Source organism: Haliotis cracherodii, unplaced genomic scaffold (genome assembly GCF_022045235.1).
Source record: "Haliotis cracherodii isolate W230 unplaced genomic scaffold, xgHalCrac1.p SCAF_13, whole genome shotgun sequence".
NCBI classification, from domain to species: Eukaryota; Metazoa; Mollusca; class Gastropoda; order Lepetellida; family Haliotidae; genus Haliotis; species Haliotis cracherodii.
This window is the reverse complement of record NW_027266268.1, coordinates 23215901-23234355: the sequence shown is the minus strand read 5'-3', so window position 1 is coordinate 23234355 and position 18455 is coordinate 23215901. Positions and strand designations below refer to the sequence as shown.

General features: G+C 43.7%; 1 protein-coding gene across 1 annotated transcript; it reads right to left on the bottom strand.

The window, feature by feature from the left end:
• Positions 1–130: 130 nt before the first annotated feature.
• On the bottom strand, positions 131–17755 carry LOC139459779 (dopamine beta-hydroxylase-like). The gene is made up of 9 exons (XM_071241443.1): positions 17570–17755; positions 15039–15246; positions 12665–12794; positions 12034–12132; positions 10792–10974; positions 10016–10173; positions 9052–9295; positions 2860–2956; positions 131–1438 (listed from the first exon to the last, which is right to left on the bottom strand). Exons 1-9 carry the CDS (start codon positions 17575–17577, stop codon positions 874–876), a joined length of 1692 nt encoding a protein of 563 aa, XP_071097544.1. The 5' UTR covers positions 17578–17755; the 3' UTR covers positions 131–873.
• Positions 17756–18455: the final 700 nt, after the last annotated feature.

The window sequence follows — 18455 nt, the reverse complement described above, 5'->3', positions numbered from 1 at the left end:
TTAAAGCGTTCGCTTGTCACGCCGGATACCCGGGTTCGATTCTCGACATGGGTACCATGTGTGAAGCCCATTTTCTGGTGTCCCATTCGACTGACAGAATGAGTGTCGCTGCTGCTGATGTCACCGTGATTATACGAATCCTCAAATGGAGAACACGTATGTAGCGTTTTTTTCTGTTTGGTGATGACAGGAGGACTGCCTCTCCTACGACTATCTCTGGTCATCCTTGGTGACTGTGACTGTCATTCGGCTCCAGCCCAAACTCCTTGTGACGTGGTTCCTTGTTCCTTTATGTTTTCTCACTCAAGAGTCAAGCTTGCCGAACAGTCTTCCATCCACCTACTCTCACTTTATTCTCTGGCGAAGAAAAATGGCTCGCGGAATACAATTTATATTCCCAATGTATGATATTTACGATACGGGAACACACTCGCCTAATGGTCTGTATATTTTAAAGAATGTTAAAACAGAAACCCTCTATACGTCGCACTCAACAACATTCCAGTCATATGACAGAGGTAAGTTAATACTCGAATCCGGACAATCCAGTGATCGATATTGTGGGCAATGATCCACGCTGTCGGGGGATTATGACATTGCATGTCACCGAGCGTGACCACCAGATCAATTTGGTAGCGTCTTAGTAGTGACCAGCATACGTTATTAGGATGCCGGGGACTAATTCTAATCACCGCGGGGGAACTAATTCAGTAATAGAACGACTTCAAAGAAGGAAATACAAAGGAAAGGAAGAAACCTATTCATTAAAAAAAGACGTTTGAAAAATGTCTTTCTATTTCGGCCATGGAATATACAGGGGAACCTTAAGCCAAACCATTAAAACAGCTGCGTTGTGGCAGCGTACGTCTTAGATTAGGCGTCCTCCAGAACGAGGAGCATTAATGCTACCACCAGGCTGATCCCTGTGTCACGTGCTGTTCGTGTGTAGGCTGTGTTTGTAGAAGTCTTGGTTGGCGTGCACAGATCCAGAGTTTTCAGGAAGTCCCTTCCCAATTGGGTCGTGTTGAGAAGACTGTTGACATAGTCGGTAATGTCTCCTCCTTTGAGGCAAGGGTGGCCCATGGCCTTCTTCACTGCTGTCCTACACGACTCCGAACACGACGTCCAGCTGGTGCAAGACACGTCTATGTCATCGTAGATCATCATGGAATCGTTGCTCTTGCCGTCCACAAAGTCCAGAGCATTGCACCCAGCCATGACGACTGATCTGGTCTTGACGGCACAGATTTCCACTGACTTGTAGGTGTCACAGTAGGGCTCTGACATGGCTTCTGACGGGTAGAACCACAGATAGCCATAGCACATCTCGTCCGAGGTGGCATCTCCGTAGTACACAGTCTTTCTGGAGTTGGTGGACTTGTAAGTACAGGTGGTCAAGAGTTCATCGCCCGGCTTCACCTCTATTGGAGGGTCGAATCTGGAAAAAGATAGAAATCAAAGACAGTACCTTTAGAACTCGGCCTCTACTATCCATAGTATATTATATATCAATTCAATTATGATAAATACCCATAAAGCGATCTTAGTGCCAAGGTGGACGTAACGCCTATACTTTAACATACGCTTACTATCATAGTAGTGCTAAAATCGCAAATTGGAACGAGGCCCTGGACCTATTCGCCACATTAGCTTTGTTTTGTGTCCCGTTTGAATAACATGATGCTAACAGTGAGTGAGTGAGTATGGCTTTACGCCGCTTTTAGCAATATTCCAGCAATATCACGGCGGGGGACACCAGAAATGGGCTTCACACATTGTACCCATGTCGGGAATCGAACCCGGGTCTTCGGCGTGACGAGCAAACGCTTTAACCACTTGGCTACCCGACCGACCCAATGATGCTAATAAGAGTCGCCATTTAAATTACAACGATCAGTAAAAAACGCTTGTGATCGATGCAATTCCCTATTTTGACTTGTACCACGTGTTCCCGTGTGTTTTCCAGGTGAACGATTACTTGACTTTGCACTTGTTGGAGATGGGTTCCTGATACACTGACCTTTTCATGAACACTTTGTATCATCCCTTTAAGATAGTGATTCATAAACACATGCTCATGATACAGTCGGAATCGTAAACTCGATTCTGCTTTTAGCAGAGATACGTTGTGCCTATGGAAAGGGTATTGTCGCTTTTATATTCATGATTGAAACAAGTGGCGATCATTCGTCAACATTCGTATCTTTCCGTAACCAACAAGAAGGTCCCGGAATAGACCGGTTTGGTCACGAATGAAGTGGCGATATCACCATGTGCGAATCATTCGTCAACATTCGTATCTTTCAGTAACCAACAAGAAGGTCCCGGAATAGACCGAGTTGGTCACGAATGAAGTGGCGATATCACCATGTCGACTCGACTTCTGAGTGCCGTCTCAAATACAACCGAAATGTCGTTTAGCGTAAGTGCTTCTCTAACCCTGATTCGTGTAACTACATCTAGATGTTATGGTAGTCATTAGGTAGGATTGAGTGAGTGTGGTTTGACGCCGCTTTAAGCAATATTTCAGCAATATCACGGCGGGGAACATCAGAAATTGGCTTCACACATTGTACCCATGTCGGGAATCGAACCCGGGTCTTCAGCGTGACGAGCGAACGCTTTAACCACTAGGCTATCCGACCACCCCTCGTGTCATTGTGACAGACTGAAGCTTGTTTGCGTGTTGCTTAAGCCAACACTTCCTACTATTCAAGCAAAACCACACCGTTACACTTTAGTTTCTCGAGGTTACTTCACAATATCAAATATAATAATTGATTATAATGTTTATAAAAATATCGATTTTATATTTTCTGATAAATATAGTTATTCACCACTTAAAGTGTCTGTACTTACTCATAGAACTTAGGGTCGTCATAGCTAAAGACGGGGTCGTTGGTGATGTACCTCAGTCTTGTGCCGTCCCGGATCAGTTCCACGGACTGGGCGGTACCTACGTGGAACAGATACAGTCAGCTCTGGATATGCCGAACTATGGATATACCGAACTCTAAAAATATCGTAATCTGGATGTCACGAGCTTCAAAACTAATGAACATCAACAAAAGGGATCTTATCGGTGCTGGGAAACAATCGTGCCGTGACATTTTAAAGAATAACGTTTGACGTCAACTAACTTCCGTAAAAATCGCCACGAGTGCGGACTGTACAGAAATATCTTCCTCTCTTTTTATCTCGCGTTCGATCGTTCGTTATGCAATGAAAACATTACTTTAAAAACAATTCAGCATACATGCCTACGTTCGTTTGATCAGACTTTATATCTAAAAACTGAGGCAGTTGTTTCATATAGCAGGCCTCCCCAACATGCTGTTTCTCCCAGTGATTATATGAGGGTGGTGGATGTTATCACAAACTACAGTGACGTGCGTGTTTTATCTCTGCCTGGTCGTATGCCCAAATAGAAGCATTATAGGGTGATGGCTTTGCAAAGTGACACAACAAAGACTGGAGTGTACAAGATGCATATTGCATCGTCACAGAATCAAAGCACTGTATCCCTGTCAACCTCTAATTCCATATGGTTAAAATACCTACCTCACATGTAATGCACCCGTCATCTAACTTATGTGCGATTTGTTTAACAGAACACTTCACTTATGATAAGAAGTGCTATACCTTCTGAGGATATGAAATCTGAACAATTGCAACAACAACAGAAGCATCTGTCACGAGGAAAGGAGTGCAGGGTGTACGAACAAGATCAGCGTGAAGAAGCAAGACAGTTTATGGCTTCTCGGGCATGAACCGAAAGATGAAGCAGCTTTTTACCAACCAAACACTTTCCTGGGAACTATCAACCATTCCTTTGACTGTGCACAGAATGCAATTCAACCACGTGATTCCCAGCTTGGCACGATGTATTTAAGGCCCCTTGGAAGCGCTTTATTTTTGGTGGGACCGCCTCCGTGGTCTAGTGGTAGAGCGTCCGCCCGGAGAGCGGAAGGCCCGGGGTTCGATCCCCTGTCTGACGCTCGGCATTAAGGGGCTAAAACAAGGACTGGTCGGCTCGGAGTCAGTATACTGATTCTGAGTGGGGTATTAATGTTAAACTGCGGCATGGTATCTCAGTGGGCTAGCACTATAAATCGGCATCAGTCCGGACTAGTACGAGCAGCCACACAAACACACACACGTGCATGCACACGTCGCTGTATAAGTGCAATAATCTTGGACGCGACGTTAAACCCAATTTCACCTTACCTCACCTTATATTTGGTGTCTGCTGTGACGGTGGCCCTGAGCAAGTCAACTACCTTACTAATGAAGTTGATTACACCGGAAAACTATTCCCTATAAAGCTATGTTCATCACTATTGAGTGAGTGAGTGAGTATGGTTTTACGCCGCTTTTAGCAATATTCCAGCAATAACACGGCGCGGGACACCAGAAATGGGTTTCACACACTGTACCCATGTCGGGAATCGAACCCGGGTCTTCAGCGTGACGAGCGAACGCTTTAACTACAAGGCTACCCGACCGCCCCTCATCACTATTGGGATACTTTTGCCATACCTTCAGATTCAATCAATCTGCACTGTGATAACTGTGTGGGGCAAAGTAAGAATAACGCTTCACTGGTGTATTTGATCTGGAGGATTATAACAGGAAGATATAATTCTTAATTCTTAATTAACTTAGTTTCCAGCATGTTGGTCATACCCAGTTTGGGCCTGACTGGTATTTTGGTATTTATTCAAGCAGAAGTATCGAAGATCAGGCGTTTCCTTTTTGAATGACATAGCAGATGTCTTTAAGAGGTCATCAAAGTATCAGAAGATTCATCTGTCCATGATGTTGGCAATTAAGCAGTTTATGTAATTAGGAGGAATGTGTTGATTGTACATGTATGACGTTTACTCTTTGTTTTGTTTGATATTCGGACTTTGTTAATCCGTCACTCGAATCCTGTGTTCACCTGATGTATTCTAATCATATACCTACTATTGAAAATTCATATTTCCTTAAATAGAATTGCATAAGTCACTTTATCAGTAATTGTATTCCTGTAATGTTATGTTCTATAGGCCTGTGGCCTCCAACTTGAAAAATATAGGTGTTTGATCTTCGTCGGAATAAAAACTGCGGATAGTAAACCAAGTTTTTAAAAAGGATCTGGCCTAATCAGTTGGTCCAAATAAGTCAGCAGCGAATGGTTCGTAAGGGAAGTTAGATTCTACACTGGACAATAGAGGGTAGCAGCGAATGGTTCGTAAGGAAAGTTAGATTCTACACTGGACAATAGCGGGTAGTAGGGAATGGTTCGTAAGAGAAGTTAGATTCTACACTGGACAATAGAGGGTAGTAGGGAATGGTTCGTAAGAGAAGTTAGATTCTACACTGGACAATAGAGGGTAGTAGGGAATGGTTCGTAAGAGAAGTTAGATTCTACACTGGACAATAGAGGGTAGTAGGGAATGGTTCGTAAGAGAAGTCAGATTATACACTGGACAATAGAGGGTAGCATTGAATGGTTCGTAAGAGAAGTTAGATTCTACACTGGACAATAGAGAGTAGCAGTGAATGGTTCGTAAGAGACGTTAGATTCTACACTGGACAATAGAGGGTAGTAGGGAATGGTTCGTAAGAGAAGTTAGATTCTACACTGTACAATAGAGGGTAGTAGGGAATGGTTCGTAAGAGAAGTTAGATTCTACACTGGACAATAGCGGGTAGTAGGGAATGGTTCGTAAGAGAAGTTAGATTCTACACTGGACAATAGAGGGTAGTAGGGAATGGTTCGTAAGAGAAGTTAGATTCTACTCTGGACAATAGCGGGTAGCAGGGAATGGTTCGTAAGAGAAGTTAGATTCTACACTGGACAATAGAGGGTAGTAGGGAATGGTTCGTAAGAGAAGTTAGATTCTACTCTGGACAATAGCGGGTAGCAGGGAATGGTTCGTAAGAGAAGTTAGATTCTACACTGGACAATAGAGGGTAGTAGGGAATGGTTCGTAAGAGAAGTTAGATTCTACACTGGACAATAGAGGGTAGCAGGGAATGGTTCGTAAGAGACATTAGATTCAACACTGGACAATAGCGGGTAGTAGGGAATGGTTCGTAAGAGAAGTTAGATTCTACACTGGACAATAGAGGGTAGCGGGGAATGGTTCGTAAGGGAAGTTAGATTCTACACTGGACAATAGAGGGTAGTAGGGAATGGTTCGTAAGGGAAGTTAGATTCTACACTAGACAATAGCGGGTAGTAGGGAATGGTTCGTAAGAGAAGTTAGATTCTACACTGGACAATAGAGGGTAGTGGGGAATGGTTCGTAAGAGAAGTTAGATTCTACACTGGACAATAGAGGGTAGTAGGGAATGGTTCGTAAGAGAAGTTAGATTCTACACTGGACAATAGAGGGTAGCAGGGAATGGTTCGTAAGAGAAGTTAGATTCTACTCTGGACAATAGCGGGTAGTAGGGAATGGTTCGTAAGAGAAGTTAGATTCTACACTGGACAATAGAGGGTAGTAGGGAATGGTTCGTAAGAGAAGTTAGATTCTACACTGGACAATAGAGGGTAGTAGGGAATGGTTCGTAAGAGACGTTAGATTCAACACGGGACAATAGAGGGTAGTAGGGAATGGTTCGTAAGAGAAGTTAGATTCTACACTGGACAATAGAGGGTAGCGGGGAATGGTTTGTAAGGGAAGTTAGATTCTACACTGGACAATAGAGGGTAGTAGGGAATGGTTCGTAAGGGAAGTTAGATTCTACACTAGACAATAGCGGGTAGTAGGGAATGGTTCGTAAGAGAAGTTAGATTCTACACTGGACAATAGAGGGCAGTGGGGAATGGTTCGTAAGAGAAGTTAGATTCTACACTGGACAATAGCGGGTAGTAGGGAATGGTTCGTAAGAGAAGTTAGATTCTACACTGGACAATAGAGGGTAGCAGGGAATGGTTCGTAAGAGAAGTTAGATTCTACACTGGACAATAGAGAGTAGCAGTGAATGGTTCGTAAGAGAAGTTAGATTCTACACTGGACAATAGCGGGTAGTAGGGAATGGTTCGTAAGAGAAGTTAGATTCTACACTGGACAATAGAGGGTAGTAGGGAATGGTTCGTAAGAGAAGTTAGATTCTACACTGGACAATAGAGGGTAGTAGGGAATGGTTCGTAAGAGAAGTTAGATTCTACACTGGACAATAGAGGGTAGTAGGGAATGGTTCGTAAGAGAAGTTAGATTCTACACTGGACAATAGAGAGTAGCAGTGAATGGTTGGTAAGAGAAGTTAGATTCTACACTGGACAATAGCGGGTAATTGGGAATGGTTCGTAAGAGAAGTTAGATTCTACACTGGACAATAGAGGGTAGCAGGGAATGGTTCGTAAGAGAAGTTAGATTATACACTGGACAATAGAGGGTAGCAGGGAATGGTTCGTAAGAGAAGTTAGATTCTACACTGGACAATAGAGGGTAGTAGGGAATGGTTCGTAAGAGAAGTTAGATTCTACACTGGACAATAGAGGGTAGTAGGGAATGGTTTGTAAGAGAAGTTAGATTATACACTGGACAATAGAGGGTAGTAGGGAATGGTTCGTAAGAGAAGTTAGATTCTACACTGGACAATAGAGGGTAGCGGGGAATGGTTCGTAAGAGAAGTTAGATTCTACACTGGACAATAGAGAGTAGCAGTGAATGGTTGGTAAGAGAAGTTAGATTCTACACTGGACAATAGCGGGTAATTGGGAATGGTTCGTAAGGGAAGTTAGATTCTACACTGTACAATAGAGGGTAGCGGGGAATGGTTCGTAAGAGACGTTAGATTCTACACTGTACGATAGAGGGTAGTAGGGAATGGTTCGTAAGAGAAGTTAGATTCTACACTGGACAATAGAGAGTAGCAGTGAATGGTTGGTAAGAGAAGTTAGATTCTACACTGTACGATAGAGGGTAGTAGGGAATGGTTCGTAAGAGACGTTAGATTCTACACTGTACAATAGAGGGTAGTAGGGAATGGTTCGTAAGAGAAGTTAGATTCTACACTGAACAATAGAGATTAGCAGTGAATGGTTGGTAAGAGAAGTTAGATTCTACACTGTACAATAGAGGGTAGTAGGGAATGGTTCGTAAGAGAAGTTAGATTCTACACTGGACAATAGAGGGTAGTAGGGAATGGTTCGTAAGAGATGTTAGATTCTACACTGTACAATAGAGGGTAGTAGGGAATGGTTCGTAAGAAAAGTTAGATTCTACACTGGACAATAGAGGGTAGTAGGGAATGGTTCGTAAGAGACGTTAGATTCTACACTGTACAATAGAGGGTAGTAGGGAATGGTTCGTAAGAGAAGTTAGATTCTACACTGGACAATAGAGGGTAGTAGGGAATGGTTCGTAAGAGATGTTAGATTCTACACTGTACAATAGAGGGTAGTAGGGAATGGTTCGTAAGAGAAGTTAGATTCTACACTGTACAATAGAGGGTAGCGGGGAATGGTTCGTAAGAGAAGTTAGATTCTACACTGCACAATAGAGGGTAGTAGGGAATGGTTCGTAAGAAAAGTTAGATTATAAACTGGACAATAGAGAGTAGCAGTGAATGGTTCGTAAGAGAAGTTAGATTCTACACTGTACGATAGAGGGTAGCAGGGAATGGTTCGTAAGAGAAGTTAGATTCTACACTGTACAATAGAGGGTAGCGGGGAATGGTTCGTAAGAGAAGTTAGATTCTACACTGTACAATAGAGGGTAGTAGGGAATGGTTCGTAAGAAAAGTTAGATTATAAACTGGACAATAGAGAGTAGCAGTGAATGGTTCGTAAGAGAAGTTAGATTCTACACTGTACGATAGAGGGTAGCAGGGAATGGTTCGTAAGAGAAGTTAGATTCTACACTGTACAATAGAGGGTAGCGGGGAATGGTTCGTAAGAGAAGTTAGATTCTACACTGTACAATAGAGGGTAGTAGGGAATGGTTCGTAAGAAAAGTTAGATTCTAAACTGTATAATGGAGGATGGGGGGGTTGGTGAATTTGTTGTTGTTATTTACAACGGTATATAGATACAAGAATGGGTTAGCATACCGAGATAGTGCATGTGGTTGGTGCCGCCTGAGATGAAGATAGATCCAGTGAGGGCGGCGTTGGTACACGTGGAGGAACAACGAGAGGTGAAGGTCGTTGCCTCCTTTCCAGGAGGAATCTCCAGATACGTCTGTCCCACACTGAGCACGGCGCCATTGTTGGGTCGGAGTTGAGTGGTATAGTAGACCACCATACCCGATGCGTCAAACCAGCCTGACCTCTCTGACGGATTATTCCAGTGGAACTGACAAGACAAATAGTGTTAAGAAAGACCCGGAATACCCATCGGGATATGTACAGCGTTTCAGGCGAAGGAGCGTGTGAATGTTGACGCAATATTCAAGTTATGCCACATTGACGTTTTCCGACCGTTTATCACCGACATACCGACATACCGACATACCCCTAAAATCTGCCCGATTAAAACAAGCATGCTACATGTTACATACTGAATCCAGTTCCGGTTCTGCTACCGCATTTTTAGAGTTATTTTCAATTCCGAACTGACCTATTCGTGTGACAAACAGGAATATTTCAATGTGGCCTCATATCACGGCGAGGCATTTCTTTGAAAATAGTTGGAGACTGTGCTCTCGTAGCATATTAAAAGTGGCAATTTGTGTTGCCATGGTGATCTACAACTTACTGAAAATCAGATAAGGACGGAAACACTGAAAATGCATATTAGATTTTTTTGTAATACTAGTATTTGGCAAACTGGCCAGAAAAACACAATTTATGTTGTTCTGTGTATTTAAGCATGAGGTAATCAAACACAATAAAGTCGTCGTTCGGGTTCGAATCTCATTCCATGTGTTTCGAGAAGGATTTGAGCACATACACCACGTTTGATGCTTGAAACATGATTATGCGTTTCCATTGTGTGTCAGTATATTTTATCCATAAGACAATAACATCTGTAGAAGATTATCTCTAAACTGAAGCCACGATCATTAAAACTAACCTCTAGAGCAAATCTGCTGTATCGGGATTTGCCAAATAAAAGCCCGAACCTTTCATCAAGGCAGTCTCCAGCTTCTCCAAGAGTCCATGCACCAATCATCGTAGTGCAGGAATTAGCAGCATTCATTCCGCACTCATATGGTGCCGTCGGGAGGGGGGCTGGCGGTCAAACAGAAATAATAAACCTTTTCTTGTTTCAATCAAATTCGTGGCCCATTTTAAAATATATTTACATGACGTTGAAGTAACAAGGAAACCAAAATACCCCAGATACCAAATTTATGTACCCACATTAAACTTTAAAGTTAGGCAAACAAGGGGAATTGTAATAACTTGAACCACAACCGCAGTTCAAAGGAGGTTATTATAGGGCTGGATGGTTGGTTGGTTGTTTTACGACATGCATCAAGCAAGTCAGTGAGAATGACCACCCATTACAAACCATTTACCCCATTTACAAACTTGGAATTCCGTCTCTTCCAGGATCACACGAGTTCCAGCCAAGAGCACCACCATCAACGGTAACTGAAGACCTATTCTACCCCGGATCTTCACGGGTCGTTCTTATAGGGCAGGAGGGGGTTGTACCGTGTATTCTTAACACAAGTGGGTGGGATTGAGCAAAGAGTATTTTGGTTATCGTCTTTCATTTTAAAAAAAAAAAACATACGTCAACTTTTTTCAGTTGAGGTTGTTTGGAGATGTTCGTGTCATGGAGGTTTATCCTTCATTGAACGTTTCAACTGCTCCCTTATGAGATTTCAAGCTTCATCTCACCGTCTGAGTCGTCGCAGCCATATATCAAGATGTGATGCATGACGTTGTCGTTGTCAATGTACGGCTTGTAGCCGATGAGGTGGTGGTCGACGTCGCTGGGCATGTCAAACACCATGCACATGTAGGTCGTTTCCTTGGCCGGGACGGCGGTGCGGGGAAACTGCAGCGTGACGTTCAGTGTGTCTGTAACACGACATGTAATCACATGTATAACGATATTATATCACAGAAGTCTAAACACATAACACGCATGGTGTCTGATTTATTCTGGTTACACAGAGCGCCAGTAGACAGTGATGTCAATCACTGGTCCAGACTCGATAATTTACAGACGTCATATAGCTGAAATATTGCTGAGTGCGGCGTTAAACAACAGACAAACCTTAACAATACAGCAATGATACATTAGTGCCCAGTGACGTCGTCAAAAGGGAGAAATGAAGTATATCTTCGAGGATAATAGAACTTTTATCCTTTTATTTTCCCGGATACCATGTCCTTTCCCGTCCGGTAAATAATTTCAATATTGTCTTTGTCCGACATGTTTTTCGCATCCACTAGATGACATAAAGCTGAAATTTACCACAGAATTTCGGTCACTCATGAGATAGATATGATCACAAATATTATCGAGTGTTAATATATCTACATTCTGTGATGACAAATGAACTTAATCGTTGGTGCGAGTTAGATTGGAATAGAAGGACGCGAGTATAGAATAACCTACTCACAACTCGTTAGAATGATCGGTTCCTCTTGATATACGAAAATAATTACCAGATATCCCGTAATTCCTCGAAGCACGTAGGTTATTCTCTAAGAAAACCATGGCCCCAGCAGTATGTGTAATTGGCGTGGGTTTGGCACACAAGTTCGACCTATACTTCACCCTGTCCATTTCAAGTTCAAAAGGGAGATCACCATTTCCACTGAACAACTGGCTTTGGCGAACATGGATCAACTTTATTATACATAGAGGTGTTTGATGTTCACCACGTTGGTGAACCAAGGAGCACGGATATGGTCCTGAGAGAACAAGACACATACTCTTGGCGATTCTAGGATTGGATCAAACTATCAGCGGATCCTGGTACAACTAAGGGACGAAACCTGATTTGTGCCAGAACTATAGATGAATGGCAACGGGTTCTTTGGATATATTTAACCTGAACTCCAGCAGGAGCTTATACTTCAGAGTCAACACATATTACCAAGAGAACATCATCAAGTCTGCGACTGTACCTGGGTTCTCTAGCGCCGGACATTCTAACACCGCACCAGTACAGTCCACCCAGTCATTCTTGCCTTGACAACCTGCAGACCCAAACGGGGTACACACGCCTAGACAAAAGACAAAAGATATAAGATATAAACATTTCATTCATAAACTCAGGTTGGAGAACCTCTTGTGTTGAGTAAACTGTGTCGTGAACTAATCAACTGATTTCATTTAACTATTTTACCCGTGAAGATCCGGGTTAAAATTCTTCAGCGACCCCTGTTTGTCGTAAGAGGCGACTTACGGGATCAGGTGATCAGGCTCGCTGACTCAATTGCGTAAATCGATGCTTGTGATGTCAGTCATTTGATCATCTGGACTCGATTATTTACAGACCGCCGTCATATAGCTAGAGTGCGGCGTTAAACAATAGACAAACATTTTACTAGTCCAATGTTTTGTTTATTACCAAAACGCCGCAGCCGGCGAAACTACAGCTATATGACGACGGCCGTAAACAATCGAATCTGTAATCGACAAACCAGTGTCCGGGGGTTACTATCGGTGAAATCACTTGACCATCTGATCCCCACTGAACATTGAGAATGGTTGAGTATGGTCATGTTATGTAGTTTTGAAGTCTACTTGTCTTACCTGGGTGTGTGATGTCTGTGGTCCTGTTGGGCAGCGTCCCGGGGGTCCACTCACAGTCCGGGTCCCCCAGCTCCACCCCGTTACTCACACCGTCCTCGTCAGAGTCAAGCCGGCACAGCTCTGGCGTCCACTGTAACACAGGACACGATCGATTGATCCGAAACCAGGCTCTGCGAAATATTAGCTCAAACGGGGAAAGAAATTGCTGAAAACTTTCATCAGGCTTCTGGAGTTACTGATTCGAAGATTAGAAATGGTCTTCATGCCGCTCATCTCCATGTTCGATGGTCACGTGTTGTGCCGCCCCTTACAAATCGTTGCCAACAGACATCAATTGGGTAATCGTCGCTGGTCACGTGTCACGTTTTTAGACGAGTCCCGATTCACTTTACACTTCCTTGATTGACGTGGTCGTGTGTGGCAACGTCGAAATGAACGTCCCCCCCCCCCCCCCCCGTTTACACACACACACACGTTTGGGGCATGATACAGTGACGTGATACGTCGCGGACCATGTTGGCTGAACTTGGTTCAAGAGGAGTGGGACAGACTCCCTCAAATCGCCATTGGGAAACTCATAAGGACTCATAAGCAGTGTGTCTCATCGAGTGAATGAATGTTTGACAAATCGTGGCGGTATTGTACTCACGACTGATCCAAAGACGTTTACTTTGAAATTTCCGTTCTTACCCCCATCGTCTTTCAAGATCGTTGGCGGTCATAACATCAATTGTTTTAACTCAGTACCAGTTGTAATATGTTCCCAATTATCATTATTATTATTATTATTATACAACTATTACTAGAAACTAACATTTCTTACAATTTTGGACATTTTAAGTTACTTTCGAGTATCTCCTACTTTTTGAAGAGACCCGTGAAAATCCGGGATAGAATAGGTCTTCAGCAAACCAAGCTTGTCCTAGAAGGCGGCTATGCTTGTCGTAAGAGGCGACTAACAGGATCGGGCGGTCAGCCTCGCTGACTTGGTTGATGCAGGTCATCTTATCCCAATTGCGTGGATCGATGCTCCTGATGTCAATCACTAGATTGTCTGGTCCAGACTCGATTATTTACAGACCGCCGTCATAAAGCTGAAATATTGCTGAGTGCGACTTTAAACAAAAAGGCAAACAAACAAAACCTTTTAAAGAGAATACATGTATATAAAACTTCTCCACCAGGGAAGAACAAGTCTCTATTATCTGCTGAAACAGGTTCCATTGTGCGTAAAAGGCAAAACACCTGTGAGAATTATATGCATGGACTACTGAAAATCTCAGTGATGACAACAGGTGTTTGCGAAAAGGGTAAGCTAGACAGTTCTCGTGTCCACTGTAACCTGATGACGAGTGCAACATTAAGCATATTGAAGCGCTCGTAATATATCCAACCCGAACCGTCAACTAAGTTTGCGTTGCCGTGTGCCAAATCAGCTCGGTTCGTTAGTTCAGTTTGTGTTTTCCGATTGAGAGAACTTCACTAAACAGAAGCGCTCCCCAAAAATCTAGTTCGGTCTGTCAGCTGACATCATGATTATACTGTAGGGGTTGGGTAGCCCCATTTGCCGTCTGGTTTACTTTCAGCACCGAAGACTTGGTTTGATTCCCACCTACACTTTGTAAGGCCTATTCTAGGTGCCATAGAGTATAGTATAATTCTCATGCTTTCACACGCACACAACGTAAACATTTTGACAGCGCTGTATGTGAGACTGCCACTCCACACGGGGTTTAGGGTCCAATTTGAGGTTGTTCGGGACGCAGAGGGGGTGGTACGCGGGACGCACATAAAATGTATTTTGTAAGCAGATTCATCATTTAAAAACATAATAACTGTTTCGCAATAAAATCCGGATATAATATATTTTTTCAATTTCTTTGCAGTAATTCAACTTTAAATAGCAGGGGGCCCCGTGTGGCCCAGTCGTCTAAGGCGCCGAGATTCGCTGTGCAGTGTCGCGTCCCTTGGGCACGCCCGAAACCTATGATGGTGGGTTCGAATCCCGGTTCGCCCCGATTATGTTTCTGGGTTTGTCTGCACCATACTCGTCATCATGGGTTTCACCGAAGTGGTAAACCTCTGAGACCCGCATCACTTCGGGCTTTCCTCCCACATTAAGCTGACACGCCGTGATATAGCTGGAATACTGTTAAAAGCGGCGTTAAACCCAACTCTCTCACTTTAAATAGCACCCTTTTCTCAATGCCTTTAAGATTTGTGTTAAGTAGTATTGGAGATTCAGCAATGAAAATTAGAAGATATTCGAGATTCAGGGGATGGGGTACCCTCATATGTCGAGTGCCCAAGGTACAAATATCCAGTGCGCTTGCTACAAATAGTGCGATTTGAACAAGTAAACAACATCTTTTACATGGTGATTATTTGCAGCAAAGTCCAGCCCAAAACTGTTTCTCGGTCCTCCACCCTTGACATTCTTGTGTCCCACCCCCTTCCAGATGAAGTTGGGTTTACAGGGGTGTCCGACGCGTTCTCCGTTAGGCAGGCGGGTGCGGTAGTGGCCGTACCCATCGACACCCCACACAGCGAGCAGCGACCAAAGGGAGATAACTAGATGACACCTGAAACAAACAACAGCGTTTTTCTGAAGCTGCGTATAACACCAAACTCACTCACGTACAAAATATTTAAGACCCGTGAAGATCCGGGGTAGAGTAGGTCTTCAGCAACCCATGCTTGCCGTAAAAGGCGACTATGCTTGTCGTAAAAGGCGACTAACGGGATCGGGTGGTCAGGCCCGCTGACTTGGTTGATACATATCATCGTATCCCAATTGCTTGGATCGATGCTCATGATGTCAATCACTGGATTGTCTGGTCCAGACTCGAATATTTTTCAGACCGCCGTCATATAGCTAGAATATTGCTGAGTGCGGCGTTAAACAACAACCAAACACAATACATTAAGATAAATGATCAACTCACATGTATTTCCAGATGGAATCAATAGAATCCTAAAAGTGAAGTTGTCGCGTCGTCGCCCTCACAAAATCAATCAAAAGTGTCAAAATTACCAAAGCGCGACACTAAGACAACAGGACATGGTGACCGATGTCGCATTGTCGCGCTTTAAATAAGATTAAAATCTAAACTGCGTTTTATAAACGCGTTAAAATGCACGACGACGAGACAATGTTCCTTCTTGGATTCAAAAGCGATCACTGCTCAAAGGAAAGCGAGTAAATAAAGAAGAACATTGAATCATCATACAGTATTTTTTTAGTTTGAGTAAACATGGTAAAAAGGTATTGACGGCCTGAATTCGCGATTCTCCACCTAAAGAGCTATTGGCGCGTCTGGCCAGTGACAGACTAGAGTTTCATACACCGTACACCGTACACCGTAGACCGTACACCGTATTCGTTCCGAAATGTCAACCAGTTCGTTAAAAAGTACATATAAGGTATTGCATGTATACATCTCAAGAAAAAGGTGTTTCTTCTCGAAGAACTTATGTTTTCTGGGTCGGGCACTGTTTGCCTTACAACTACTAAGTCTTGTTGACGCTCCGAGGTCACCGCGACCTTACCCGCCGGTTTGTGAAGGGAGGGTCCGTGTATCGACGACTATCCAGGCCACAGATTCAGAGCAAATGTATTCAAAACGTTTGACATCGTAAATAACATGTGTAGGTAAATAAATTGTACTGCACGATGAGCTTACAGTTTGTGCAGGATGCAATGCGCTTTTACAGAGTGTAGAAATGCATGTTGATATGCAACTCTGTGAAGTGCCTTGAAGTAGATGTTATGCAGTACATTTAAAAAAACCAACACTTTTCATAAGTTAACAGTAATTAGGTAAAGCACTGGCGTAGAACCAAATCTCCTCATCTCGCTGAGTGATGTCTCACCACCTATGTTTCATCCTTCAGAACGATGCCTCGCCACCTGTTTCATCTCATTGTACCCATGTCGGGAATCGAACCCTGGGCCCATTTGCACAAAGCGATCTTAGCACTAAGACTATCGTAAGCCTATGTTAAAGTATGGGAGTTACAATCATCTTAGCGCTAAGATCGCTTTGTGCAAGTGGACCCAGGTCTTCGGCGTGACGAGCAAACGCTTTAACCACTAGGCTACCCGATTGTCCCATCATCCCTTACAATGCTACCTCTCCACCTTATGTCATTCCAAAGAATGATGACTGATTGAATGATTGTGGGTTCGAATCCCGGTTCGCCCCGATTATGTTTCTAGGTTTGTCAGCACCATAGCCTTGCTCGTGGGTTTCACCGAAGTGGTAAACGTCTGAGACCTGCATCACTTCGGGCTTTCCTCACACATTAAGTTGACACGCCGTGATATACTAGTAACTAGAATATTGTTAAACGCGGCGTTAAACCCAACTCACTCACTCACTCATCCTTTGGAGGGCAGTCGGGTAGCCTTGTGGTTCGCTCGCCACGCCGAAGACCCGGGTTCAGATCCCAACATGGGTACGATGTGTGAAGCCAATTTCTGGTGTCCCCGCCGTGATATTGTTGGAATATTGCTAAAAGCGGCGTAAAACCATACTCACTCATCCTTTGAATGATGTCTCACCGACTATCTGTCATCCCTTAGACCGCGTCCAAGAATCAGTGACAATGAAGCAGAAACGAGTGTATATACTCTAGGCTAGTGTGGCTATGAATAGCAAAAGCTGTAGTTATGCTTCGTATAACATTGAATACACCAACCCGACTATAGCACCCCATCCCCTTCCCCGCCCGCCTTACGTATTGCTTAATATATCCGACGTATATAACACTGACCATATCCCACATATTATGCAACTCTGAATATATCCCGCCCGTATATCTCGCTTAATGCATTATACCCGAATAAAACTCGGAGTATGAAAAAGCGTACACCCAACAGTTGGTATAGTGTGACTGTCCTACCTGTACATTATTAGACACCTGTGTCCGACTCAGTACGTCAGCAATATGTCTAGCAGGCCTTGTACTCGCAACAACACCCAACAGGTCACGTCCCACTGAACCAGTCAACCACGACCGAGCGTCGATGCGACGCGTATCCTTTGTGACATGGCTAGAATTAGCTCAGCTATCCTTCATGTGCACCCGACCATGTTTCGTCCCGGGTGTTGTATTCTCAATTTCAGATGTTTACTTACATGATCGCTTTTTTTCATATTTGCACTGAACAGTCATCCATATACCAGCTACATCACGGCGGCTTGTTGTTTATACAAGCCATATACACCAGTAAGGAAGGTGAGGTGAGGTGAAATGGGGTTTAACCTCGCGTCCAAGATTGTTGCACTTATATAGCGACGTGCATGTACGTGTGTGTGTGTGTGTGTGTGTGTGTGGCTGCCTGTACTAGTCGGACTGATGCCGATTTATAGAGCTAGCTCGCTGAGATACCATGCCGCAGTTTAACATGAATACCCCACTCAGACACAGTATACTGACTCCGAGCCGACCAGTCCTTGTTTTAGCCCCTTAATGCCGAGTGCCACACAGGGTAACAACAAGTACCATCTTTTAACGTCTTTTAGTATGACACGGCCGGGGATCGAACCCCGGACGTTCCGCTCTCCGGGCGGACGCTCTACCACTAGACACGGAGGCGGTCCAGTAAGAAAGAGAATGTATAGATGTCAACTTCTTTGTTATGAGGAACACAACGTTTAGGAGTATATGCTTACTCCTTCATCAGGCGAATAATAAAGAAGTTGATATCCATATATATTCTCTTCCTTATGTGTATCACTTCTAAATGCCCTTCAAAGACAAGTGTTTGGCAGCATGAGGGGCGATC